Here is a 27,313-nt window from a genome sequence, read left to right as displayed (position 1 = left end):
TCACAGTGATCCAGCAGGTCCATCCCATCACCATTTTTACTGCTGCAGAATTCAAAGTGGTAAATGAAATAAGTGTGTTTCTTTCATCTTGAGAGAAAATCACAGGCATGATTTGTTAACCTATGCTTATTAACTTATACAGTTGGAGGGATATTTGTATTTGGGGAGACAGCTATTTAAGATGAACCATAGTTCAAATGATTTGATTCTTGGGAAACATTTTGAAAATTATTAAGCAAAAAACATATCAATCTTACCTTGAGTATAAGCATAGTCATCTGATCCAGAGCTGGAACTTCTCTGGTACTTATGCCTTCCTCTTTCACCCCCAGATCCTGGTACAACTGAAATGGGCTGAATAGGTTCTGGTGCTGCAGAATGTTCTTCTTGGTCCACTAAATTTAGAAGATTCTCAGCAGGAGCTCGGCCTACTGTGATTTTAAAAATTGCTGGATTTGGCTGAGATACCATTACACGGGGGGACTGTGTAAGAATACCTGAAGGTCTGACTGGTTGTGTATATGTTATATATACAGGATTAACACTATAAGGTGGTTTAGGCTGACCTATACTTCTGGAAGAGGAACTTGAAGGAGTTGCAGGTGTATATAGTGGGTGTTGATTCCGTTGGGATGGCTGATTACTAATAGGTGAAGGGCTCCTATTAAGTGTAGTCCCAGGTCTTTGTGGTGGTTCAACAGTAATTTCTATCTTGTTCATGGAGCCTTTAGATAAAGTAGATCCGCTATATGGAAGATAAGACACTGAGTGTCCACTTGGTTTTTGATATGTCTGTGGTGTTTGTTGATATGGATGGGGTAACACAGTTGAAGGACTAGGAGGCATAAATACATGGGAACTTTGATGTCCTAATTGGCTGGGTTGAACTTGATGTTGAGGTGATCCAAAAGGAGAAGGACACTGGGAAGCAGGTGGTGATTGAAAAGGAGACTGAAGAATCTGGGGCTGCTTGGGAGAATACTGAGAAGGCTGATAGCTCTGTTGGTGTGGATAGATAGGTAATGGATGTGAACTATAATGTGGAATTGGACCTGGTGGTGATGAATGCCACTGTGTACTTTGAGTAGGAGTCTGTCGTCCCGAAGAACCTTGAGTTGTCTGTCTAATATAGAGTGATCCAGAACTTCCATAAGGAGTACTTTGAATTTGAGGAAGAATTTGTAAAGCTCTGGGTAAAGGCTGCCCAGAAGGGAGGTTTTGTGAAACTGTAACAGTTATAGGATTTGTGCTGTACCGAGGTATATGCATATATGGAGGAGGAGGACCTTGCATAGTAGAAGTATTCATTCCAGGCTGTATGGGAGAAGATTGCTGAGGTGTCTGTGGAGGAGGAGTAGCTGCATTTCTATTCTGATCATTCATAAAAAAAGGATTGTAGTTTGTAGAAGCTGCTACAACAGCAGGAGCAGAATGTGGTTCTTGGACTAAACAGATCAGCTGTTTGCCTTGGGTGCACTGTGGATCAATATGTCCATCACTTGAACTATGTACCAGTGTACGACCACCATTAAGCTGAGGTCCATCCACTCCATAGTTAGTATGAGGATGGATGCCAAGGTTAATATGCAGAAGACGATTCCTGTTCACTCGGGTGTCATCTGGGCTGTGATACTCCATATATAGATATTTGTTGCTCTCTTGTGCAAGAATTCGACAACAAGCATCAAGACTGTTGTTATTCTAGAAGAAATAATGCATGCTGATGTTCTACATTGTGGAGCAAGTTTTAGAAACTATGGTACAACAATTTGTTTTACTCTTCAGTATTATATTTGCTAAGGTTGTTACTTTAAGTTAAAACTTAAACTTATAATTTTGACTAACTTAAATTTGCTTATGAAAAGTCATATATAAACAAATCTTTGAAGATAAGAAATCTTCCACAAAGACTACAAGCATTATCTGTCAATTACCATCCATATCAGGGGTGTCAAACTCAATTACATTGAGGGACGCACAGCATTATGGTTGCACTCAAAGGGCCAGATGGTGGTCAAAGCTGGGTGGTCAAAGCTGGGTTGCCCATGACTGGGTGTGGCTGATTGGGCATGGCCAGCTGAATGCTGCTCACTGGGCGGGGTTGATTCGGGATGGAGAAGTCACACCAGCTAATTTGACATGGGGACAATTCAGTGCCCCATAAGCCCCTCGCCTCCCAAAACTGCTGGCAGCCAAGTGCGTGCACACACACGTATACACACACACACCATATTCTAAGTTTGGGGACCTTTATCTACAGGGGAAGGAAAGGGCCTTCTCCCCAAGCCCAGTCATGATTGGCAGTTTGCAAGCTATGATGCAGATATAAGTCTCCTAGCTTTAAATGCTGTGTATGTGTATGTGTGTGTATGTGCGTGTGTGCACAGCACTCCAAAGGAGACATTCTTCTCCCAATCCCAGACATAGTTGACATTTCCCTGTCCCGTGCCCCCTCCCAGCAAAGCAGGAGGCAGAGAACGACACTGCTGCATGTGGAAGCGCAGAGGATAAAGCTTGAAGGAAGCAGTTTCCTCCAGGTCCAACTTCTGCCTTGACAGATCTCTGGAGAGCAAGAGGAGGAGGCAAGAAGGGGGCGTTGGTCCTACCTGAATGCTTCTTCTTGGGGAGCCGAAGGGAGAATCCAGGATGGGTAGTCTCTAGTCTCCTAGCTCTGCAGACCGAGTTGAAAAACTGATGACACACCCCCTGGTAACGGTCCCCAGTTCTGAACGATGTTGAAGTGAATTCAGCTGCTTGTCTTCAAGCAGATAGTTCATTGATACTGTGGAAAAAAGGGACATTTCCTCCCTATTCCAACCAGACAGAATACAGGGTGGGACAGGATTCTCCCTTCAGCTCCCTGAGAAGCGTTCAGGTAGGACCAACGCCCCTTCTCCGCTGAGCCAAAGGGAGAACCCAGGATGGGACATACCAAAGCTGGCTGATGGCTATCCTACGGATGGGAGCTGGATTGGTCGGAGGTCCCCACCTCTACATGCACACCCTGCAGGACTCATTTTCCAAAGGACGCCTCCGGTGAGGCAAAGGAGTCAATTTTGTAATGTCTTATAAATGGGGTCACTGATGACCAGGTCCCAGCTCTACAAATGTCCAGAATAGATGCCTGCGTTGCCCAGGCTGCAGTGGTCGCTACACTTTTGGTTGAGTGCACTGTGATATTCCTGGGCACAGGAAGGCTCTGTAACTCATAGGCCCTTGCAGTGCAGACTCTGAGCCAGTGACCTACTGTGGAAGGTGACACTCTGCAACCTAAAGTTGACGGCTGAAAGGAAACAAACAAGGCTTCCGTCCTCCTAAAGGCAGAAGTTCTTTTAATATAAATACAGAGGGCCCTCCTAACGTTCAAGGTGTGCCATTTTTTCCCTAGTGTATGGGTAGGCTCAGGGCAGAAATTAGGCAAAATCAATTCCTGTGAACGATGGAATAAGGAGTTCACCTTGGGCAGGAAGGTATGGTCCAACCGCAGAACCACCCTGTCTGCATGGAATATGCACAGATCTTTCCTGATGGATAAGGCCGCCAACTCCAAAATATGCCTGGCCGAGGTAATGGCCACCAAGAATGACACCTTGCATTTGAGAGGGCAAAGGCAGACTTCACGTAAGGGTTCAAATGGGGGAGAAGTTAGTGCCTGCAGGACCTTAGGCAAATCCTAGGTAGGGTAGCGGTGGACCACCGGTGGCCTCAGGTTCGTGGCCCCCCAAGGAAGGCTTTCGCCCTAGGGTGTTGGGCCATAGTAGAGCCCTTGACCGAAATCACCGAGGCCAAGGCAGCCACCTGTCTCTTCAAGGTATTGGGGGCGAGACCTCTATCCAACCCATCCTGCAGGAACTCTAATACCTTTGCAACAGAAACAACAGTGGATTCCAGTTGGTGACTAGCGCACCAACTGCAGAAAATCTTCCACATTGCGTTATATATCCTGGTCATGGAAGGTCTTCTGGCCGCCTGGATGGTCTGAATGACCTTTGTGGAAAACTTCTCCCGTTTCAGGATCCCCCGCTCAGGCACCAAATGGTCAACCGAAACCAGGCTGGCTTTGGGTGCTCGATCAGACCCTGGCTGAGGGAGATCTTGTGCAGGAGATTCTCCAGGGTCTGGCGACTGACAGGCCCATCAGGTCAGTGAACCAAGGACACCTGGGCCAGTAAGGGGCTACCAACAGAACTTCCACCCTTTCTATCAGTACTTTCCTGATTGTCCCTGGAATCAGGGGAAGGGGGGGAGGCATACAATAGTCCCTGGGGTCACCTGCACCAGAGAGCATTGACCCCTTCTGCTCCCCAGGCAGGGAATCGAGCAAAGAACCTAGGGAGGTGCATGTTCTCTGGTGATGCAAAGAGATCCAAAATCGGGCAGCCAAAGCGCTCCGTCATCTCCTGGAATAGACTGGGATGCAGTCGCCATTCTGACTGGTCGACTATGGCCCTGCTCAACCAGTGTGCCTGTACATTGGATACTCCTGAGATATGTTCTGCTTGTAGGGACAACAGGTTTCTCTTCACCCACCTGCACAAGAGTTGCTTCCTGCATTAGAGATCTGGAGTGTGTGCCCCCCCTGCCGGTTTATGTGGCCACATTGTCCGTGAGAAGAAGCACATGTCTCCCCACCACCTCTTGCCTTAGATCCTTGAGCGCTAAGTGGGCAGCCCTGAGCTCTAGCCAATTTATGTTTTGCGTGAGCTCCTTTCGTGACCACCTCCCCTGGGTGACCTGGGCTCCCAAGTGGGCCCCCCAACCATAGAGACTGGCATTGGTGGTGATGGTAATCCTCTGGGGTTCCCTGTACAAGCATCCCTGATCCATGGCTCGGGACTTCCACCAATGGAGGGAACAAAGAACTGGCAAGGGGACGTGAACCCTCCTTGGAGAGTCGCCCCTGCTCACCCACTGGTAAGGGAGCAGGAACCACTGAAGGGCTCAGGTGGAACAATCCCGATGCACGATATCATCTTGCCGAGAAGTTGAGACAGCAAGATGATAGGTGCCTCTCAGGAAGACAGGATCAGCAACGTGACTTCCCTGATATTGTCTTGACGCTCCTGTGAGAAAAACCTGTCTGGCCAAGGTGTCTATAATGGCCCCCAAATGCAAGATCCAAGTCAATGGTACTAGGTGGCATTTGTCCAGGTTTATCGAGAACCCATGCTCTCGAAGAATTCTGACTGTCGACATCAGATCATCCTCCGCCTGGAGTCTGGAAGAGGATGCTATCAGGATGTCATCTGGAAGAGGATGCTATCAGGATGTCGTCCAAATAGTATTGGATCCTTATGGGTAAGGTTCTGAGGTGTGCCACTACTGCTGCGAAGAGCTTGGTAAAAGTCCGAGGGGCTGATGACAGGCCGAACGGAAGAGCCCTGTATTAAAAATGGCGGCCACCATAGCAAAACCTCAGGAAATGACAGTGGTTGGGTTGTATGGGCACATGGAGGTAGACCTCTGTCAAGTCTACCGAGGCCAAAAAATCTCCCTCCCGCAGTCCCTCTAGAATGGAGTGGAGGGAGTGCATCTTGAACCTTCGGTAGATTAGATGTCTGCTGAGCCCTTTCAGATTGAGGATGGCTCACCACCACCCCGAGGCCTTTGGAATCACACACAACAGTGAATAGAAACCCTGTCTCTCCTGGTCCACTGGAACCGGCTGGATGGCCCGAATGTCCAGCAGATGGTGGATCACTGATTCCATGAGATCCCTCTTTGAGGGGTCCCTGGAGATGGGGCAGAACACAAAAGCTCTTTGGGGGAGGAGAGAAACTCTAGAGAGAGACCCGACCATAAGGTTGACAGGATCCAAACGTCTGTTGTGGTCTATTCCCACCTCTGCCAGAACAGTCCCAGATGGCCCCCTATGGGGGATGAGGCTCAGGCATCACTTGTTGCGCCTGAAGGGTATGTTGGAACCCCTAAAAGACCTTCTGCCCTCTTGCCTCTGACGCCCTCTGGCGACAAAGGCCTGTCTATTGGCCTGAGAGGAGGATCTCTGGAAAAAGGGCCTACTTTGATGGGGAAAGCCTGCCCCAGCTTCCCCCTGTTTAAAGGAGGGCTTCCTGTAATAGGGATGAGACCTGTAATCAAAGTGCCTCCCCTGGGAGGGCAGGATCTTTCACTGGTTTCCGTCAAAAAGGGATCCAAGTCTTCCCCCAAAAGCCTCTCCCTTAAAGGGAGCCGACACCAGCTTCCATTTGGTTCTGACGTCCATCTGCCAATTTCTTAGCCAGAGAAGCCTGTGTGCTGTTATGGAAGAGGCCATGGCTCTGGAAGAAAATTTGGCTGACATGAGGGTGGCATCAGCAGTCAATTGAGCTGCAGCTATAATCTTATTCAGGTCCTGATGCACCCTGAGACCCTCAGGTGGGATTCTGTCCTGTAGCTGCCTCAGTCACCGGAAAGAGTCCCAAGTAAAAAAAGATGTGGTCGTCGATCCTTTGATGGCCCAGGAGTCGGCTTGATGAGCTTTCCGGAGTGCCATCTCCTCCTTCCAGTCCTCTGACTTTAGAACATCCTCTGCATCAGGTGGGATGACAGATGAGGAAGCTAGGACTACCACTGGGCCATCTACCTTTGGCACTTCCATAATGTCCAAAAGGTCTTTGTCCACATTAAATAAGATAGACTCAGACCCACTGGGGTGAGTGTACATCCCAGGGGACTCCCACTGCTTTTTGATCAGGTTCAGAAACATCTGGGGCACAGGTACAGCATCCACCACAGTTGCTTTCTCAGTGAACAGGAAATCCTCCTGATCCTCTCCCTCAGTGGGAAGGTCCTGAGTGACCGTGTCCTTTTTGAGATGACCCGTGCTCTTGGCCTTAACCAGCAGTCTTGAAAAGAGCCGGCTGGAAAAGGCCCTTAAGGAGGGGGGACCTGCTACCTCCGACTCCACATCTGAAAAATCCCTTTCTGGAAGGAGGTCCCTTTCAGAGCCATAAATTTGGCTGCTTTCTGAAGGGAAGGCCGAGTGCTCTCTGAAGTGGACCAGCTGTTCTGCAGAAGCCTGCCCCTGCAGGACTCCTCTGCTAGGTTCCAAATAAGACAGTTGGTGCAGCTGGTTGACCTCTGCCTGCAATTCCTGTCTTATTGTCTGGGAGATCCAGGCTCTCATGAAGGATGGCATTTCTTGCATCTGGGTCTCCTCCAGTCGTAAGCCAGCTGCTATAGGTGTAAAGGTGGCTGCAGGCACAGGTCTGGCTCCACCGGAGACTTGGTCTGCAGGTGGCGCCATAAAGGTCCCCTGAGGCGCCTCAGAAAAATTGTGAGAGGTCTCAGCCCTGATTTGGAAGTTACCCTGCAAATCGTGGGTACTTGAGCCCCCAGGAGACCAGGCTGTCATATACTGCCTATCTTCCAGTTGGTCTGGCTGCCTGTCATCTTGAGAAGCCAAAGTTTGAGGGGTGGCTCTGTATTTAGCCTTCCTGGAATCTCTCACTGCCCTGTCAAACTGTTTGTCTATGGCTTTTTGTCTACGCCTGGCCTGTCTATCCTCAGCCCTAGAGGATCTCTTAGAGGCTAGAGCTCTGGCTCTAATCCTAGCTGCTGCCTCCAGACCAGCAGACCTGGGCTTAGGGGATCCCTTTACAGCCTTCTCTCTACCCTGCTGAGGAACTGACAATTCTTGATCAGCTCCCTTGGTGGCCATCTTTGAGCCCTCCAAAAAGAACTGTCACTTGACAGGGGTAGAGAAAGAGAGAAAGAAGTAAAAATAAAATAAAAATTATTCAGCCTAAGCTTTCAGCTACAGCCATAGTAGCTGTCCACCACTTCAGGAGGCTAGTGCGACCCAAAGTGATGAGCTCAGCGCAGCTCCGCAATTCAAAAGCCGAGTCAAGGAAAAAAAGTTGAAAAAACGGCTGCCTCTTTGAATTGCAGCAGCCCTGACAGGTCAGAGGCTTGCGAGCCTGGCGCTGGCTGCACCGCAATTATCAGGCAGACTCAAGCGTCTTGCAGCTGCCACAGTGCTCTGGGGACTGGATGGAGGGTCAGGATTTAATCCTGATGGCCAGAACCTGCCCCCCCGGGACAATCCTGGAGACGAACTTAAAGATTGTCTCCAAATGAAATAAATGGCCGCTGCCACCAAAAAGGGATAGAAGCGCTTAGTGGCAGCTGCGGCTCATCCCAGACACGGGAAAGTGGATCGGGAGGAGGCGAGTTAAATAAGACGCCGGAGCCCAGCCCAGGCCACATGGGCTCTCAGGGTCACCTCCACTCAAGTTTTGACAGAAAACAAAACAAAAACCAGTCCACCAGCAAGGAAAGTCAAAATTTAAAATAACAAGCAAAAAAACGTGAACCGGAAAAAAGCGCAAAAAACTGAAAGTGCTAAACCGGCAAGCCGACTAGCTGTCAAACCTGATCTAAGCCTCTCTGCGAAAAAAAAGCTTAATCCAGGGGGTGAATATTCTTCTACAATCCTAACTATTCAGAGCCCTTAAAGGGTGGTCTGAACATGCTGAGACCGAGTGAAGAACTGGAGACCGTTGCCAGGGGGTGTGTCCTCAGTTTTTCAACTCGGTCTGCAGAGCTAGGAGATTAGAGACTACCCATCCTGGATTCTCCCTTCAGCTCAGTGGAGAAGCAGCACTTCCCAGTCCTGCATGAGGAAGGCTGGCTCTTCTCAAAAGGGAATCCCCTTTTCCAATTGTGTGTGGTAAGGATGCTGGCTTGTTGGGGCAGACTTCCCTCATGCAGTTCCCCTGCTACTCCTTCCTCTCTCCACAGATTTGTCAAGTGTGAAGTTAGACTTGAAGGAAACTGCTTCCTGAAAACTTTCTCCTCTGCACTTCCACCCACAGCATCAACATCCTCCACCTCCTATGGGAGGTCAGTCAAGGCTAGGCGGGGGGGATCCAAAGGTCTCCAACGGAGGAAGTGAAAGCACGGCAAACTCCTAAGCTTTGTCCACCAAAGGAGCTTCGTTGTCCACCTCAGGCCACGTGGAGGGCCCCTGGATGGCAGTGCAAGGCAGAGGGCAACTACCCAGCCTGGCCTTTGAGCTCCTGGGGCACTGTGACCCCACAGACTGGCCAGTTGCCCTTCACCAAGGGGGTGCCCAGCCATGCTTACTTCCTGTTAGAAGCTGCTGCTGCTGTACTTGCTCTCCTTGGCCAGAATACTCATGGTGGATGCAGGAGGGCAAAGCATGGGCCAGAGGGAGGCCAACACCCTCTCCATGCAAGGAGACTCAGCTTTGTAAGCAAAGCATCCTCAGCGATAGGATGGGAGACCAACAGGAGAGGCCAGGAGGAGGAAGAGGTAAGGGGATGGCAAAAAGGCAGCAGGGCTGCTGGTGGCCAAGTGCTAAGGCAACTCTTTTCTCAGACTCTCCCTCCATGACATGCCTTTTGGGCTCCAGGGAGCCCCCACAGTGTTTATGCAACTCATTACTGATGCTACATGAGTACCTATACAAGGGGGTCTTAGTTTACTTGGATGGCATTCTCATCTTCAGTGAGATAAGGGAGAAGCACATTAAACTAGTGCAACAACTGTTGAAAAAACTCCTAGAGGTTAAGCTTTATGCCAAGCTGTCAAAGTGTGAGTTCCATAAGACTTCCCTAGACTACCTGGGCTACCAAGGGTCAAACGAGGGAATTGAAATGGGACTCAGCCAAAGTTAAGGCGGTGCTAGATTGGCAGCCTCCTCCCACCTGGAAATAGTTTCAAAGTTTCTTGGGGTTTTCAAACTTCTACCAGCAGTTCATTCCTGCATTCTCTGAGATCGCTTTACCACTGACTGAGCTGTTAAGAACCAAGAAGGCCAACCCTAAACCAAAACCCAACCAACTGTTGAACTGAACATCAACGAGATTTTGAGGAGTTGAAGGGACTGTTTTCTAAAGAGCCAATCCTCCTGCACCCTGACCCCGACCAGCCATTTGTAGTACAAGCGGATGCCAGCAATGTCGCCGCTGCTGCAGTCTTCTACAGGAAAACTCCCCGGGCCAGCTGCAACCTTGCACTTATGTATCCAAAAAGCTAACTGACACCGAGAGACAATAGGCCATCTGGGAGAAAGAGGCCTTCGTGGTCAGGTGGGCCCTCCTCTCCTGGAGGCATTTCTTTGAGGGCAGCAAACTGCCTTTTGAAGTCTGGACTGATCATAAGAACCTAGAGGCACTGAAAACTCCAAGAAAACTGTTCCCTAAGCAAACCCTCTGGGCGCAATATTTTAAATGCTTAAATTTTGAACCGAATCATATCCCAGGTGAGAAAAATAAATTGCTGATGCTCTGTCAAGAAAACCTCAGTTTAACAACAGGCAGGAGGAAGTAGTACATGCAGTTGTACCCCAATCTCAGCCAGCTGCTCATCCAAGCTAGGAGTCGGGACGACCACATGGCAGGCCCAATCACTGCAGAGATGAGGACTGTGCTCCCCGCTGACCAATGGCTAAAAGATAACTCCAACATCCTAACACTGCAAGATGGATTAGCTTGGAAGGAATCTAAGTTGTACACTTCTGCCAGCCTGAGGCTGAAAGTACTTCAACACAGTAAGGATTCCCAGTTGGCTGGTCACTTTGGATTCCTAAAGACCCTCCAATTGGCAAGATGGCAGTTCTGGTGGCCGAAGATAAAGGCAGATGTGGAGGACTATGTAAAAAGCTGTTCAACATGTGCTGCCATGAAAATGTGACTAGGGAAGCTGCCTGGTTGGCCCCAGCCAGTAGCAGATCCCAGCTGTCCATGGAGGAAATAGCTATGGACTTTATAGCCAAACTCCCAGAGAATGGTGGAAATACCATCATTTGGACAGTGGTTGGTTTGTTTTCTAAGCAAGCGCATTTCACTGCTTGCTCTGGATTACTATCAGCTAAGAGATTAGCGAAAATGTTCATCAAGCAGATTTATAGGCTGCGTGGAATGCTGCGGCAAATTAGTTCCGATCAATTTACCGCAAAGTTCTGGAGGGAATACCTATGGTCTGTTGGTTCCTCTCAAGGGCTGAACTCTGCTTTTTATCCAAGCATGAACAGGGCCGCAGAACAGACGAACACCATGGTGGAACAATACCTGAGATGCTATGTAGACTACCAGCAAGAAAATTGGGCCAATCTGCTACCTTTTGCAGATCGTAGCCTACAATGCTGTCCAAAGTAGCACAGGCTTAACACCTTTCCAAGTCACCAGTGGAATGGACTTCACACCTATGCCTGAGCTACCTAGAGAGCCTTCCACTTCGATGTCCCTAGCCGAGTGGATAGACTCACTGAAACAGGGGTGTGACAATACCAAGCGTGCCCTCGCCCAAGCAGATGCAAAGTAAAAGCAGCAGGCAGACAAACACCAATCCCACAAGTCCCTTTTCAAGTGGGAGATCAGGTCTACTTGTCCACTAAATATCTTAGGCTAAGTTGCCTACAAAGAAACTAGGTCCAAAATTCCTAGGATTGCTCCCAATAGTGAAAGTGATAAACCCAGTAACTGTGCAACTAAGACTCCCTCGCTTATAAGGAAAAGTGCATCTGGTATTCCATAGCAGTTTATTGAAACAGGCTGTTAGCTCACAATTAAGACCAAGAGATCAGCCAGCTCCCAAGCCAATAGTAATCCAGGGTGAGAAACATTATGAGATAAAGAAAATCCTAGACTCTAGATTACATAGAGGCCTATTACAATATCTAATCCATTGGAAGGTGTACCCTTTGTCTCATGCTACCTGGGTGAAAAGTTGGGATGTAAAGGCAGATTGGTTGGTAAAACTTGGTATTTGCCGATAAGCCAAAGGGCCCCCCTGGGGGGCAGAATGAGGCAATTAATTGGTTTTGATTCCTAATTTCCTGTCACGTCTCATTTTAGGACGTTATCAATGCTTGAGGGGAGGCAGCCTGTTAGCTCCAGATCCATCTTGATTCAGATTTAGGGCGGGGGATGGGCAAACTCTATGAATGGGAGAGTGGTGAAGGGAGTATAGCCACAATAACATTTTTTGTCAGAGATCAAGGAGAAGTTGCTGGAGTCTGGAGGGGAATGACTGGAATTGGCAGTAGTTCAGAAGTGGATTGGCTAATGTGACTGGGGAGTCATAAATTGGGGCAGGGTGTGAGTTTAGTGTGGAAGGGGGGAAATGCGGGAATTCAGATTCAGGTTTTCCCCAGATGTGCCAACATGACTTCTCTAATAAATTCTTACTTTGATGGACTTTGTTTTGGAGTTTTGAATTGCACGGAGATTCAAAACTGGAATGCAAATTGGAATGCTGACACAGCGCCACACCCACTACCAGCTTTCTGCCGCCTCCAGGGCCTCGCAGTCCAGGAGCACTTCCCTTTCACTGGAACACCAGCCCATGTGCTCGACACTTCCTGTGTGTGTGCCCAGGTAGAGTGCCCCACGTGGCTGGGGTGGACCAGGCGGCAGGAGCCAGCCCCTCGCTTTCTCCAGGGCAACCCCACGGGTCAGATCTAACCACATTGTGCGCCAACATTGAGTTTGACATGTGTGATCTAGACAAATTTTCTTACAACTTTGAAATTTATGCAGCTACAAAGTATCTCATGAATTCTTCCTAAAATTTTCTAAAACAGGTATTATCACTCCAAACCTCATTAGTTAAAAAGCTTCCCCCAAACCAGAATATCTGATTTGTGTTATTCAATAAATGAACCAGAATGTTTAACTACTACTCCTACTGCAGCTTGGGATAAGTAGTAAAACAGATATGGGAGATGTATATAGAAACTGAAATACCTCTTTTAGGCTTGAGTTTTCTACAGAATAATTCTTTTTTTCCCCACAAGGAATTTTGTATTCTGTGTACAATATTCTATTTATTTCATAAATGTAAATGAAACTAATAGTGGAATGGAACAAAGTAAGTCGTATAGGAAGAAAATATAGGATAGAAAGTACTTTCAAGAACAAAAGCTGAACATATCAAGGTGCTTCTACCAATCTTGAAGATTTAGAACTTAAGAATGAATTTATCCCCACTGATTTTAGGAGGATATAAATTTCTAGCTATGCCCATGCTATTTAAGTTATACTTTATTTTTAATTAAATGGAGCCTAATAGAATTATTTCATTTGTAAAAGAAAAAAGAAAGGGGAAGAAAGAAAACTGTTTCCTACAAGTATAGCAAGATAAATGAAAATTGGCTAAAATAACCAAATTTTACTATATTTGTTCTTATTCTCTTTTCCTATAATCCATTGTCGCAGTTTTTTCCATACTCTTTTTGTTTCTGAAAAGTTATCCTTGTATCTTGTTTGGTTACTCTTACCTACTACTTCAAAGAGAAACTACTGTTGGGGCAACCAATACCTACCTGGAGCATGCATTGAGATACCACACTTTCAGGAATCTCAGGAAAACGTTGCCGGAGGTCATGGAGTACCTGCATATCTAACTGCTGGCTTTCCTGTGCCATGCCAGATGGATGTTTAAGTTTTAGGACTTTCAGAAAATAGCAGTCAACAAACTTTCCAACAATTATGATCCTTGGATGCTTCATACATCTTCTACAAAAAGAAAGATGAGAAAATTAATAATAAATAACAATTATACAGAATAGCATACTAACACATCAATATGAGCGTCTCACTCTCCCAAGCTCCATTTTTGCTGGCTGTGGCACTGTGGCCAGCCCTTCATTGTTTCCAGGGTAGCCCCACAGGCCAGATCTAAACATCCTGGGAGCTGGATCCAGCAGTGGGCCTTGAGTTTGACACCCCTGCATTAAAAGTTCCTTCACAAAGTAGTCCATACCAGCTGTTTTTCAGCATGTATCATAAGCCAATTAATCATACAATGTATTGTATGTATTTATGTATTATATGATTAATTGTATGATTGTACAATTATTATTTTTTTATCCAAATTAAACCATTTTAATAAATTATTGACAGGAAGAGGATGCTCTGTGCAAAAAACAGCATATACAGGCAGATAATAAATTTCAATAAATAAAAATATGTAGAATAAAAATCCTTCCAATTATTAGAGCTATCCATTCTTACGACATATTATTTTCAGTTATCATATCCCTCAGCATGCGTAAAAATATTAAATATGCTCACACAACCTCTGAAAAACCTGTTTTCTTGCTCATCTATAATGGATTATGAACCAAAGAAAAGTAAAGCATGGATTCAGAAAGAAGTTATTTATGTATACACATATAGCTCTCTAAAACCAACATTCTTAAAATGCAAAACAAAATGTTGATTGGACTTCACTGTAAGCCTCTAAAAAGGGAATGATGTATTGCTTTCCTATGATTTACACAAATCGGAAGGCTTATAAAGGGCTTATTATCAACCAATTAATAGGTATGATTAAATTTCCCTACTTGCCATAATTCTTTGCTAAAAAAGAAAAAAAATCAACAAAAGATACAAGACTAAAGTGAAAAAGTGAATTAAAATATTATTTAGTTCAAGGAAGGCTATATTTTAATGAAATATAAGGCAGAATATTTTACAGTGCTTAATTCTTTCTATAAATAATTTTCTGTTCTGTAAATTAATTATCAATAATAAATAGCTGCAAATTGCAAATGCAAACTGATTGGCTTAACATTGTTAAGTAATTATCTTGGTAAGTTTGTAAAAGAAAATAATGTTATCGATCTGAAAATGTACCTAAACTGGAAATATTTATATTTCTTTTTATATAGTGCTGTAATTTACATAAGTTTCCACTTTTATGTAAATTATAGCACTACATAATTCCGCTATAGCACTATATATTCCACTTTTTTCTTCAAAAAAAAATCAACATTATTCTTAGTTAGCACTATTGCTCTACATATTTCTGGAGGATACTAAACTTCCATTACAATGTTTACATTGGGTAGTGCCTCATAAATCCATAAAAATACAGATATTGGTATTTATAAGATATTTCCAGTACAATAAGAGAGGAAGTGTACCAGAGAACAAAGGATGAACCTATGACATAAAGGAAGAGAGATTCATACATTAAGACAGATACCCAGAAGGGTCAGGGAACAGAGATGTTACCAATTTTTAACTACTCAACTGAATAAATAAGATGTTCAGATGATTGCTCCCAGAAGGTATTTTGATTACATGGCAAGATAAAAAATTCAGGATCGACACACCCAGCAAAGCACACGAATTTTTTGATCAGTATTTCACGACAGAGGAGGAACAAGAGAATAGAGAATAGAGTGAAAGTAAAAGCCAAGAGGAAGAACTAATAGAAGAGAAAGAGGTAGAGAAAGAAAGAATAAGGCAGGAAAAAGAACGAGCAGTGAGACAGGATACACAAATCAAAATACAAAGAGAGATAAGGACAACTAGAAGGGAAGGCCCATATACAAATAACAAGATGGCAGAAGAAATAAAGATGCTCTCAATTAACATCAATGAGCTAAATTCCCCAGCAAAAAGAAAACAAACGTTGACTAAGATACAGAAATTGAACCTAGATATAATATGTCTTCAGGAAGTACACATTAAGAAACACCATGCTAAAATACTGGAAAATCCAAAATGGGAATCTCTACACATCCTTAGCACAACAGAAGAAGAGGGGAATTGCTGTGTATATTAAGGAAAGGATAAAGGTGAAACAAATATATACAGATGGAGATGGAAGAGTATTAATGATGGAAATAATAATAAATTTAAAACAAATCTTGCTTACTGTAATATATGCACAAAACAATAATCAGAAAGAATTTTATCGGAAACTACACAAAAAAATAATTAAGACCGAATATGAAAATGAGTGCTTAATAGGTGATTTCAATGCAGTGGTGGTGGTTAAAAAGGACTATAAAAGTAGTAAAAATAATAAAATTAAAGAGGAGAATATTTACAAGCACATTTTTTGAGATGACAAAAGACATATGTAGGGAACGAAATGAAAAAAGCAGACAGTATATCTTTTGCTCAAATGCACATTGTTCATGGTTAAGAATTGATATAGCATAGATGACATTGTGATTGAGGAATAATATGCAGGAAGTAGAAATAATGACCAACACCTGGGCTGATCATAATCCAATAAAAGTGATATAGAGAAGACAGAAGAGAAGAGGAAGATGGACAGTGAACCAAGCAATAATGAAAGATAAAGAATATGTACAAATGATGGAGAGGGAGTTGGACTTCTTCACAGAAAATACGAAAGAAGGAACAACACAAATGTTGTGGGACACAGCAAAGGCGTACATCCGTGGATTGACAATAGCATATGTGGCAAGAAAAAAATAGGAAAAAAAATATCAACAAGATGTTCTACATCTAACTTAAGGAACTGGAAGTAGAATTAAAGAACAACCCTCAAAAAGGTAAAGTTAAAAAGAAAATGGAACTTATAAGACATAGACTGAATCTGATAGTACAGGAAGAAATGGCACAAAAAGTTAAAAGGATGAAACAACATATTTTTGAGCATGCGAATAAACCAGAGAGATGGCTAATAAATAAATTAAGAAAAGTAAAGGAGAAAAGAATAATACACCAATTGCAAGATGACAAAGGGAATATATGTCACAGAACAGAAGAGAAAAAGAAAATTATTCAAGAATTTTTGAAGGAATTTATACAGTCAGGAAAATATAATGGAAAAAAATGTTAAAGAATATTTGGATAAGAAAAAAATTAAGCAAAATTGAAGAGATAAAAAGAATGATGTTAAATGAAAAAATAACAATGATGGAAATGGCAGAGGTAAAAAAAAAACAAAAGAACAATAAAACCCCGGGCCCAGATGGAATACCTGTAGAACTTTATAAAAATATACAAAAGCCATTAGGGACAACTATGATAGATATAACGAAGCACTGGCAGAAGCGAAATTACCTAAAACTTGGTCAGAAGCATACACAGCATCAATCCCAAAAGAAGAGACAAATCACCAACCAATAAAGAATTAAAGGCCTATTTCATTATAGAATACTGAATATTGATTATAAAATATTTGCATCCATAATGGCGGAAAGGCTAAAAAAAGGTGTTAAATGAGTTGATACATCCAGATCAAAATGGATTTCTACCAAAAAGACAGATTAAAAATAATTTGAGAACGATTTTAATATTGAAATATTATGAAGTACATTCTGGAAGACAATTATCATTGATGTTTCTAGATGCGCAAAAGGTTTTCGATAATTTGAATTGGCAGTTTATTACAAAACAATTAGAAATTATGAATTTTGGGGAGCAATTTGTAAGAATGGTACAAGCAATATGTTCCACAAAAACGGCAAAAGTAATATTAAATGGAGAGTTAACCAAACACTTTCAAATATTGAAGGAAGTAAGGCAAGGATGTTTATCCTGACCAGTGTTAACTTGAAAAGATTAGAGGGGAACAAGAAATAAAAGGTCTCAAAATAAAAAAGAGGAATATAAAGTCCAAGCTTTTGCAGACGATTTGGTATTTGTGCTTGAGGAACTGTTAGATTTGGGAACCAAATTAATTCAAAAGATTGAAGAATTTGGAAAAGTGGCAGGTCTTAAAATAAATAAAAATTATAACAAAAAATCTTACTAAGAAACAAAGAACTGGAAGAAAAATTGGAAATGCAAATTGTCAAAAAAGTTAAATATTTAGGAATATGGCTAACAGCGAAAAGTATATTAAAAAGATAATTATACAAAATTGATACCACAAATTAAGACAGATTTGGATAATTCGAAGAAATTACAACTCTCGCTTATAAGATGAATTGCCACAACAAAAATGAACATGTTAACTTCCGGTTTGGGTCTCTTCAGCGAAAGACCGAAATCCGCAATCGTGCATGGTTTCGATCTGTGCTCGCTGCTGAAGCGCCCCGATCCTTTGGATTTGGGGCTGAAGCCACCCTGTAGAGGTGAAGAGGGGGGAGACTGCTAGCTGAGTCGAGGGGAGGCACATCTCTCCTCCTTGGCTGGTCTAAACTCCCTTTCCCGAAGGCGGTTGCAGCAGTGGTCAGAAATGGCCACCTCAAAGAAGAACCTGACTGGATTAGATTGTGCAGGAGGAAGACAAAGAGGAAAGCAGGACGGACCGGGCTAAACAACAGAGAACATCTAAGAAAGGTACCTTGAATCTAAAAGTACTTAGAGGGATACTTCTGAAAGAAGATCGTTAAGGGGCAAAGGAGAGAGAAAAGGAGGTTAAAAGCCCTTTTTTAAATCTTTATATTGACAATTTCAAATGGTATGGAAAGAAGTTTATATTAATCTATTTTGACACTAATAGGCAACCTTAAGCTGAAATCTAAGTGTCAAAAAGAGAATAAAGATTTTTTCTTGGTCATTTTAAAGCCCTAAAAAAGAGAAGAGTGGAGGCAAACAGGTGGGACTTGGAATAATGGAAAGTTATTTTCACCTGGAAAAATAAAGAGGGTTAACAGTGAAACTTTGAAAAGACTCCCGAGGATACATTGTAACTGAAATCTTATTAAAAGATACAGTAACCCACGGAAAGGAAAAACAAAGGAAAGAAACAAGAAGGAACAGTCTGGGATCATTTGGTGATTTAAAAAACAAGGTTTGGGCACTGGTTTTTTCTTTCTTTTTCTGTTTTTACTTAAAGTCAATCAGGTGGTTGTTCAAAAGTGTTTAAATGCCATCACTCCTGGAGGAATTGAAGATGTGGCTTAAAAAACAGAAAGAAGAGGCAGAAAGGGGAGGAAGATCCTTTGGCTTTGTATTTGAATTTCTTGAAATGGAGATCCTGAACTATGAAAAGCAAAAGGAAAAGCTTCAAGAGCAAGAAGAACGGCGGGACAAAGAAGAAGCCATTTTCAATGATCAAATAATGCAAATAAGGGGGAAAAGGGGGAAAGGAGTTAAAAGTTTGAGATTAAAGGGAACAGCTAAAAAGAAAAATAGTCTGAAAAAGAACAGCAAGGAGAAGCAGAAAAGAAAACTACAGAAGGGAAAATTAGAGAGAGAAGGGTATAAAAAGGGATGAGAAAAAGGGGGGAAAGATAGAAAGGGAAAGAACTTATGAGGGACAAAAACAGAAAATAAAGAAAAAGGGGAAACGTACGAGGATTAAAGGTATTTGCTCAGCTAGAAAACACAGAGACAATGGTTAAATTAAGTTAAAAGAGAGGATTCTGCAAAGGTACAAAAGATAGTGTTGTGACAGTAGAATACTGTAATGAGTTAGAAATGAAATAAGTAAATAATCTATGAGATAAAACTGTATTGTTTCTAAAGATTGATAAAACATTGAAAAGAAATGTGGAAGATTTATAAGGAAATTTATACTAGTTATTAGAATGAATTTGAATAATTATTTTGCTTATTAATAGTAAATAATTTATAAGGTAAAACTGTATGACTATCCAATGGTATGCTTATTAACAGTTAAGTAATAATGAAGGAGGAAGGGAAACATTTCAATTGTTCTCAAAGACTGATAGATATTGAAAAGAAACGTGAAAGATTTACAAGGTTCATACCAGTACTAGAATGATTTTGAATAACTATTTTGTTTACTAATGTTTGTTTATATGTATGTATATGTATATGTATATATGTATGTATGTATGTATGTGTGTGTATATACACACACACACACACACACACACACACACACGTATGTATGTACATGCACTGCTCAAAAAAATAAAGGGAACACAAAAATAAGACATCTTAGATCTGAATGAATGAAATATTCTTATTAAATACTTTGTTCATTACATAGATGAACATACTGACAACAAAATCACACAAAAATTATCTATGGAAATCAAATTTAGCAATCCATGGAGGTCTGGATTTGGAGTTACACTCAAAATTAAAGTGGAAAACAGCTGATCCAACTTTGATGTAATGTTCTTAAAACAAATCAAAATGAGGCTCAGTAGCGTGTGTGGCCTCCACATGCCTGTATGACCTCCCTACAATGCCTGGACATGCTCCTGATGAGGTGGCAGATGGTCTCCTGAGGGATCTCCTCTCACACCTGGACTAAAGCATCCCCCAACTCCTGGACAGTCTATGGTGCAATGTGACGTTGGTGGATGGAGCGAGGCATGATATCCCAGATGTGTTCAATTGGATTCAGGTCTGGAGAATGGGCGGGCCATTCCATAGCATCAATGCCTTCGTCTTGCAGGAACTGCTGACACACTCCAGCCACGAGGTCTAGCATTGTTGTGCATAAGGAGTAACCCAAGGCCAACCAGCATATGGTCTCAGAAGGAGTCTGAGGATCTCATCTCGGTACCTAATGGCAGTCAGGCTACCTCTGGTGAGCACATGGAGGGCTGTGCGGCCCCCTAAAGAAATGCCATCCCACACCATTACTGACTCACTGCCAAACCGGTCATACTGGAGGATGTTGCAGGCAGCAGAACATTCTCCACGACATCTCCAGACCCTGTCACGTCTGTCACATGTGCTCAGTGTGAACCTGCTTTCATCTGTGAAGAGCACAGGGCACCAGTGGTGAATTTGCCAATCTTGGTGTTCTCTGGCAAATGCCAAACGTCCTGCATGGTGTTGGGCTGTAAGCACAACCCCCACCCGTGGACATCGGGCCCTCATACCACCCTCATGGAGTCTGCTTCTGACCGTTTGAGCAGCCACATGCACATTTGTGGCCTACTGGAGGTCATTTTGCAGGGCTCTGGCAGTGCTCCTGTCCCTCCTTGCACAAAGGTGGAGGTAGCGGTCCTGATGCTGGGTTGTTGCCCTCCTACGGCCTCCTCCATGTCTCCTGATGTACTGGCCTGTATCCTGGTAGCGCCTCCATGCTCTGGACATTACGCTGACAGACACAGCAAACCTTCTTGCCACAGCTCGCATTGATGTGCCATCCTGGATGAGCTGCACTACCTGAGCCACTTGTGTGGGTTGTAGACTCTGTCTCATGCTACCACTAGAGTGAAAGCACCACCAACATTCAAAAGTGATGAAACCATCAGCCAGAAAACATAGGAACTGAGAAGTGGTCTGTGCTCACCACCTGCAGAACCACTCTTTTATTGGGGATGTCTATGCTTTCCACCTGTTGTCTATTTCATTTGCACAACAGCATGTGAAATTGACTGTCAATCAGTGTTGCTACCTAAGCGGACAGTTTGATTTCACAGAAATGTGACTGACTTGGAGTTATATTGCGTTAAGTGTTCCCTTTATTTTTTTGAGCAGAGTGTGTGTGTGTGTATACATATACGTATACATAATACATACATACATACATATGTTGTGGCCCCGATTCCTGAGCCTATGCTGTCAGAGGAAGAAGACCTGGAAGATAAGGAGGAGGAACTGGGAATGACTTCCTCCCCAGGACCTTCCTCTCTGGCAATGCCTTCCTCCCTGATAATGCCTCAGGTTTCATCAGACAACCGAGAGGAACAGCCTGAAATTAATCAGGAGGAAAGCATATTGGAGCAGCCCCTGACAGGGAGTAAAGAGGAAGAGTGTTGGCTTGATCCTAAGCAGCGTCGTAGGGAGAAACGTGAGCAGCAACGTAGGAGGCGTGGGAGGGTCAGAGAGTGAGCTGAGTCATTGAGCCACACCCCACAGGAGATAAAAGGGGTGTGTTTTCGGCTGGAACTTTGTACGGGACAAAGTTTAATCTTACTTCAGATTTTCTTTGTGAATGATTTTTGTGGACTGCCTTGTAATTTTCTGTGAGTAAATTTTTATTTATCAGTTTGGACTTGGCAGGCAAAGCGTATTGGAATGCCAAGAATATTATCAGTTCCAAAGAATTAACTCTGTGCAGTCCGAGCCAGCTTGCCTGCCTGTGTTTGTGTGTATTCTTTCATCTTTTGGGAAAGAAGAAAAGTGAGACAGAACATTTTTATCCCGTACCTGACTTAAACCATCTTTTACCTAAGATGGACCACCAGCAGCAGCTTCAACAGCTGCAAGATGAAAATCAAACTCTACAACAGCAAGTGGCTCAATTAACAGCCCAGATTGCTTTGCTGCAGGCTCGTGCAGCTCCTCCTCCCCCTCCCCATCAGAAATGCCCGGTGGCTGTGCCAGATAAGTTTTCTGGGCAGCCTGAGATGTTCCCGGCTTTCATGGGACAGTGCCAGTTATTTATGGCTATGAGGCCAGAGGATTTCCCAGATGACCGGGCTCGGGTGGGGTTTGTGAGAAGCCTCCTTTCTGGCTTGGCCACCAGATGGGCCACACCTTTGTTGCTCAAGAACAGCCCATTATTAACTAATTACCAGGGTTTTTGGCAACACATGCGCCACATGTATGAAGACCCCATACGAGTGCAAACGGCAGCCAGGCATCTTAAGGACCTTTGCCAAGGGAGGCGCCCCCTGCAAGAGTTTATTTCTGAATTTCGGCTTTTGTACCTGGACTCCAACTGGAATGACGCAGTGTTAATGGATGCCTTCCAGGATGGCCTGTCAGATGAGCTGCAGGACGAGTTAGTTCAAGTGGAACCAGTCCCAACCCTCGACGCTCTGGTAGTGCAATGCTTGCGCATCGACGCACGTCTCCAATGGTGAAAAAACCGTCGCACCGTCCAGGAGCAGCCATCTGCATTTGTACGGCAGCGCCCTGTGCTAACAGCGCCCCGGGTCACTCAACGTGTCATGGCAATGGCCAAGGAGCCAATGGAGTTAGGAGCGGTCAGACCTTGCTTGACGGCCCAGGAGCAAACATGGAGACGCCAAAGGGGTTTGAGCTTGTATTGTGGGGGGGCAGGACATTTCGCTATTTCTTGTCCTCTAAAGCGAAGTGGGGCACTCAAGCCTGTGCCTGAATCTCGGCATGATCAGTCGGAAAATGGGGCAGGCCCGACCTGGGGGGAAACTCTAGGCCGGACACATATCAAACACCTGCCTGAATTAGTGGAGGTTGACTCTGGGCCCCCACAGCATCTGATTTTGGACACTCAGGTTTTCTGGGCTAACCAATGGGAAGGGATTCCAGCAAATGTGCTGGTGGACTCAGGGGCCACAACTAACTTTATGGACCAGGACTTTGTGGCCCATTTTGATGTCCCCTTGGTTCCAGTGGAATCTCCAATGAGGGTCGAGACTATTGATGGGCGGGAACTTATTGCAGGACCCATTAAATTCGCCATCCAGCCTTTGCGCCTAGTCATTGGAGAACATGAGGAGGCGATCCACTTGTATATCACCATGGACTTCCATTTCCCATTAGTCCTCGGCATGGCTTGGCTTAGGATTCATGATCCTCAGGTGGCATGGTCGCGGAACGCCATTTCTTTTCCAAGTCTGCAGTGCGTGAACCACTTCCCTCCACACTTGTGCTGGCCAGGACATCACCACCTCTGGCGTCTCCATACCTCCTGAACTGACGGACTTCACAGATGTGTTCAGTGAGAAGGAGGCGGACCGGTTACCCCCACATCGGCCCTATTATTGCCCAGTGGACCTTCTGCCCAATGTACCACTACCAAAGGGATGATTGTACTCCATGTCCGAGCCTGAGCTGGCCGCACCACGGGACTTTTTGGACAAAAACTTGGCCTGAGGGTTCATCCGGCCTTCGTCATCCCCTCTCTCAGCCCCAGTCCTCTTTGTCAAGAAGAAGACGGGAGACTTACATTTGTGCTGTGATTACTGTCGACTAAACGCCACCACGGTGCAGAATAGCTACTCCTTGCCGCTCATTCCGGAGTTGTTGGAAAGGTTGCGGGAGGCCACTATCTTCACCAAGCTCGATCTTCGAGGGGCCTACAACCTGGTGTTGATGCGAGAGGGGGACGAATGGAAGATGGCATTTGGCACCCGATATGGCCATTTGAGTACACTGTGATGCCGTTTGGGTTGACCAACGCCCCTGCAATCTTCCAGCACCTAATGACGTGTTTTGGGATACGTTAGATCGGTTCGTGGTGATGTACCTGGACAATATTCTGATCTATTCCAGGTCCAGGGACAGCCACCTTCAACACGTTCGTCTGGTCTTGCAACGCCTTTGGGAGCACCAACTTTATGCGAAGCTGGAGAAATGTTTCTTCTTCCAGACTTCCACTGAGTTCTTTGGGCACATCATCTCTCCCAAAGGCATCGCCATGCACCCACGTAAGGTGGAGGCCTTATGTAGTTGGGAACCCCCTCGTGGCGTGAAGGATGTTCAAAGCCTATTGGGGTTCGCTAACTATTACCGGACTTTCATCCCGGGTTTTGCCAAACTGATGGGTCCAATAACCCAGCTCCTTCGAAAGAAGGTCCCGTTCCAGTGGCCCCCCCGGAACAACAGGCTTTTGAGGCCCTCAAGAATGCTTTCATCACAGAACCCACCCTGAGGCACCCTGATCCGCATCATCCTTTTGTGGTGGAGATGGATGCGTCCAACGTGACTATTGGGGCGGTGTTGTTGCAAGCCCCTGTGGATAGCGCCCCTCTTTTTCCCTGCACTTATTATTCCCGGAAAGTCACTCCTTCCAAACGCAATTACACCATCTGGGAAAAGAGTTGCTGGATATCAAGGCTGCGTTTGAGGCTTGGCGACATAATCTCGAGGGGGCCTGACACAAGGTGGAGGTTCAGACGGACCATCGGAATTTAGAACATTTGTCAACGGCAAGAAAGTTGAACCAGCGGCAGATCCGGTGGTCGTTTTTTGCCCAGTTCCATTTTTCTGTGACCTATATCCCCAGTGGTCACAATCGGAGGGCGAATGCCCTGTCTCGCAAACCCGAGTACCTTTGCCCCGAGGACCCCCTTCCTCCCCAGACGGTGCTGCCAGCAGAATCCATGGCCGCAGTCCAAGAACTGGTGGACTTGTGGACTCAGGTGCGAGAAGCACAGCGCCTAGACACTTGGTCGCAGCAGAGGATGGGGGAGATTGGACCTGAATCCCCATGGACTTTGGAGGAGGGTTTTACTCAAGCACCGGGGCTGGTTGTACATACCCACGGGACCACTTCAAGCCCTTATTATGACTCAGTGTCACGACAACCCTGCAGCCGGCCATTTTGGGTTTTTTAAGACTCTCCATCTTGTAACGCAGACTTTTTGGTGGCCTTGAGTATGGCATGATGTCCCCGCCTATGTCACATCCTGTGTACCGTGCAGGCAAGCGAAAACCGCAACGGGTGTGTCTCCTGGTCTCCTCCAACCTCTGCCGACTCCAGAAAGACCATGGGGAGCAATTTCCATGGACTTCTTGACTCATTTATTGCCATGCTCTGGATTTACAACTGTGCTGGTGGTGGTCAACATGTTGACAAAAATGGCCCACTTCATTCCGTGTCGTAAATTGCCAATGGCCCATACAACTGCCATTTGTTCTTGCAGCATGTTTTTCGTCTCCATGGTCTGCCAGACAGGGGTAGTTTCTGATCGCGGTGTACAATTTAGAGCCCAATTTTGGACCACAGGTGCAGGTGTGCTTGTCATCGGCGCACCATCCAGAGACTGATGGGGGGACGGAGAAGGTCATTGGCATTCTCGAGCAATACTTGCGTTGTTTTGTAAACCAATGGCAGAACAACTGGGCTGATTATCTCCCTCTTGCTGAGTTTGCATTCAACAACTCCCAGCACACCTCCACCCAAATGACACCATTTTATGCTAATGTGGGGTACCATCTGCGATTTTTCCCTTTGACACTATTAGATTCCCCCGTTACCAAGACCCGGGAATTCCTTTCGGAACTTCACTCAGTTCAGCAGTTAATTCGGCAGCAATTGATACAGGCCAAGGAAGATTACAAGCGGTTTGCAGATCGCTCTCAATGGGCAACGCCTCCGCTGGCTGTAGGAGACCGTGTATGGTTATCCACAAAACATCTTCAGGTCGACCGCCCGATAAAGAAGCTGGACCATCGGTTCATTGGCCCATTTCCCATCGAGGCAGTCATCAACCCCATAGCCTATCAACTGACTCTACTGTGCTTCATGTGAATTCATCCAGTCTTCCACCGTTCCCTTTTGGTCCCTGACGCCCCTTCGTGTTATCTCTGACATCCCACAGCTGTTGATCCACCACCTGTGCCTGGGGAAGATGGAGCAGTAGAAGGCAAGGTGGCCAGCATTAGGGATTCCCGCTGGCTGAAAGGGAAGTTCCAGTATTTGATCGAGAGGCAGGGGGATGGGCCGGAGGCCCTCTCCTGGGTGGATGCTTCCACAATCCACGCCCCGGACCTTATACGGATGTTCCATGACTATTTCCCCTTGCGACCACATCCTGACCTTCAGACTCGGGGGAAGGGTCCTGCGGTGGGGGATAGTGTGGCCCCGATTCCGAGCCTATGCTGTCAGAGGAAGAAGATCTGGAAGATAAGGAGGAGGAACTGGGAATGCCTTCCTCCCCAGGACCTTCCTCTCTGGCAATGCCTTCCTCCCTGATAATGCCTCAGGTTTCATCAGACAACCAAGAGGAACAGCCTGAGATTAATCAGGAGGAAAGCATATTGGAGCAGCCCCTGACAGGGAGTAAAGAGGAAGAGTGTTGGCTTGATCCTAAGCAGCATTGTAGGGAGAAACGTGAGCAGCAACATAGGAGGTGTGGGAGGGTCAGAGAGTGAGCTGAGTCATTGAGCCACACCCCACGGGATAAAAGTGGGTGTGTTTTCAGCTGGAACTTTGTATGGGACAAAGTTTAATCTTACTTCAGATTTTCTTTGTGAATGATTTTTGTGGACTGCCTTGTAATTTTCTGTGAGTAGACTTTTATTTGTTATCAGTTTGGACTTGGCAGGCAGAACATATTGGAATGCCAAGGATACTATCAGTTCCAAAGAATTAACTCTGTGAAGTCCGAGCCAGCTTGCCTGCCTGTGCTTGTGTGAGTTTGTATTCTTTCATCTTTTGGGAAAGAAGAAAAGTGAGACAGAACATACATACATACATACATACATACATACATACATACATACATATTGTTTTTGCTATGTTTTTAGAATTTTTCTTTTTACATTTTCAAGGGGAAGTACCAAGCAGAGTCTGAATGATGAGATTTACATGATATAAAATAGATATTAGAAATTTGAATGTTATAATTTTAAAATGCACAAATTCAATGTTTAATGAGATTTCATATGATAATAACAATAAGATTTAAAGGTGTTGCACTTCGATTGGCAATCGTAGGGGGAATTTTGCTTCTTAAGAATGTTGGAAGAGAACATATGAAATTGTAAACAAGACAGACGAAAGTATAACTACAATGAATAAAAAGATACAGAAATTTAGGTAAAAGAAATACAATTGAATAAGAAGAAAATGAGATAACCATAAAAGAAAATTAAGAGAAGTAAAGGGAGAAATAATGAGAAGTTGGAAAAAGAGTAATAAGATATGAAGTTGAATACATAAGATGAATATGCATATGAAATTGTGTCTGTATGGAAATGTGATAACCCGGAACCATGCTGTAGTCAAATAAGATGTTTTATTTGTTTTGTTAAAACTCAAT

General features: G+C 44.7%; 1 protein-coding gene across 5 annotated transcripts in view; it reads right to left on the bottom strand.

Moving 5' to 3' along the window:
* Nucleotides 1-27,313, bottom strand: part of TAB3 (TGF-beta activated kinase 1 (MAP3K7) binding protein 3) — a 47,625-nt gene that overhangs the window by 13,992 nt on the left and 6,320 nt on the right. For 4 of the 5 annotated variants that reach the window (XM_026716058.2, XM_087938170.1, XM_087938172.1 and 1 more), the window contains exons 2-3: nt 13,292-13,484; nt 258-1,701 (exon numbers count right to left, since the gene is read on the bottom strand). In XM_026716058.2, the coding sequence (XP_026571843.1) occupies nt 258-1,701; nt 13,292-13,477 (1,630 nt within the window). In that variant the 5' untranslated portion in view covers nt 13,478-13,484. Of the gene's footprint in view, nt 1-257; nt 1,702-2,606; nt 2,783-13,291; nt 13,485-27,313 lie in introns of all 5 variants that reach the window. The other variant, XM_087938173.1, reaches the window with a different exon arrangement.

This window comes from Pseudonaja textilis, chromosome 8, assembly GCF_049901715.1.
Source record: "Pseudonaja textilis isolate UNSWEBS1 chromosome 8, rPseTex1.2, whole genome shotgun sequence".
In the NCBI taxonomy this organism is placed as follows: Eukaryota; Metazoa; Chordata; class Lepidosauria; order Squamata; family Elapidae; genus Pseudonaja; species Pseudonaja textilis.
Note: the sequence above shows the minus strand (reverse complement) of the source record. Positions and strands in the feature narration are given on the sequence as shown.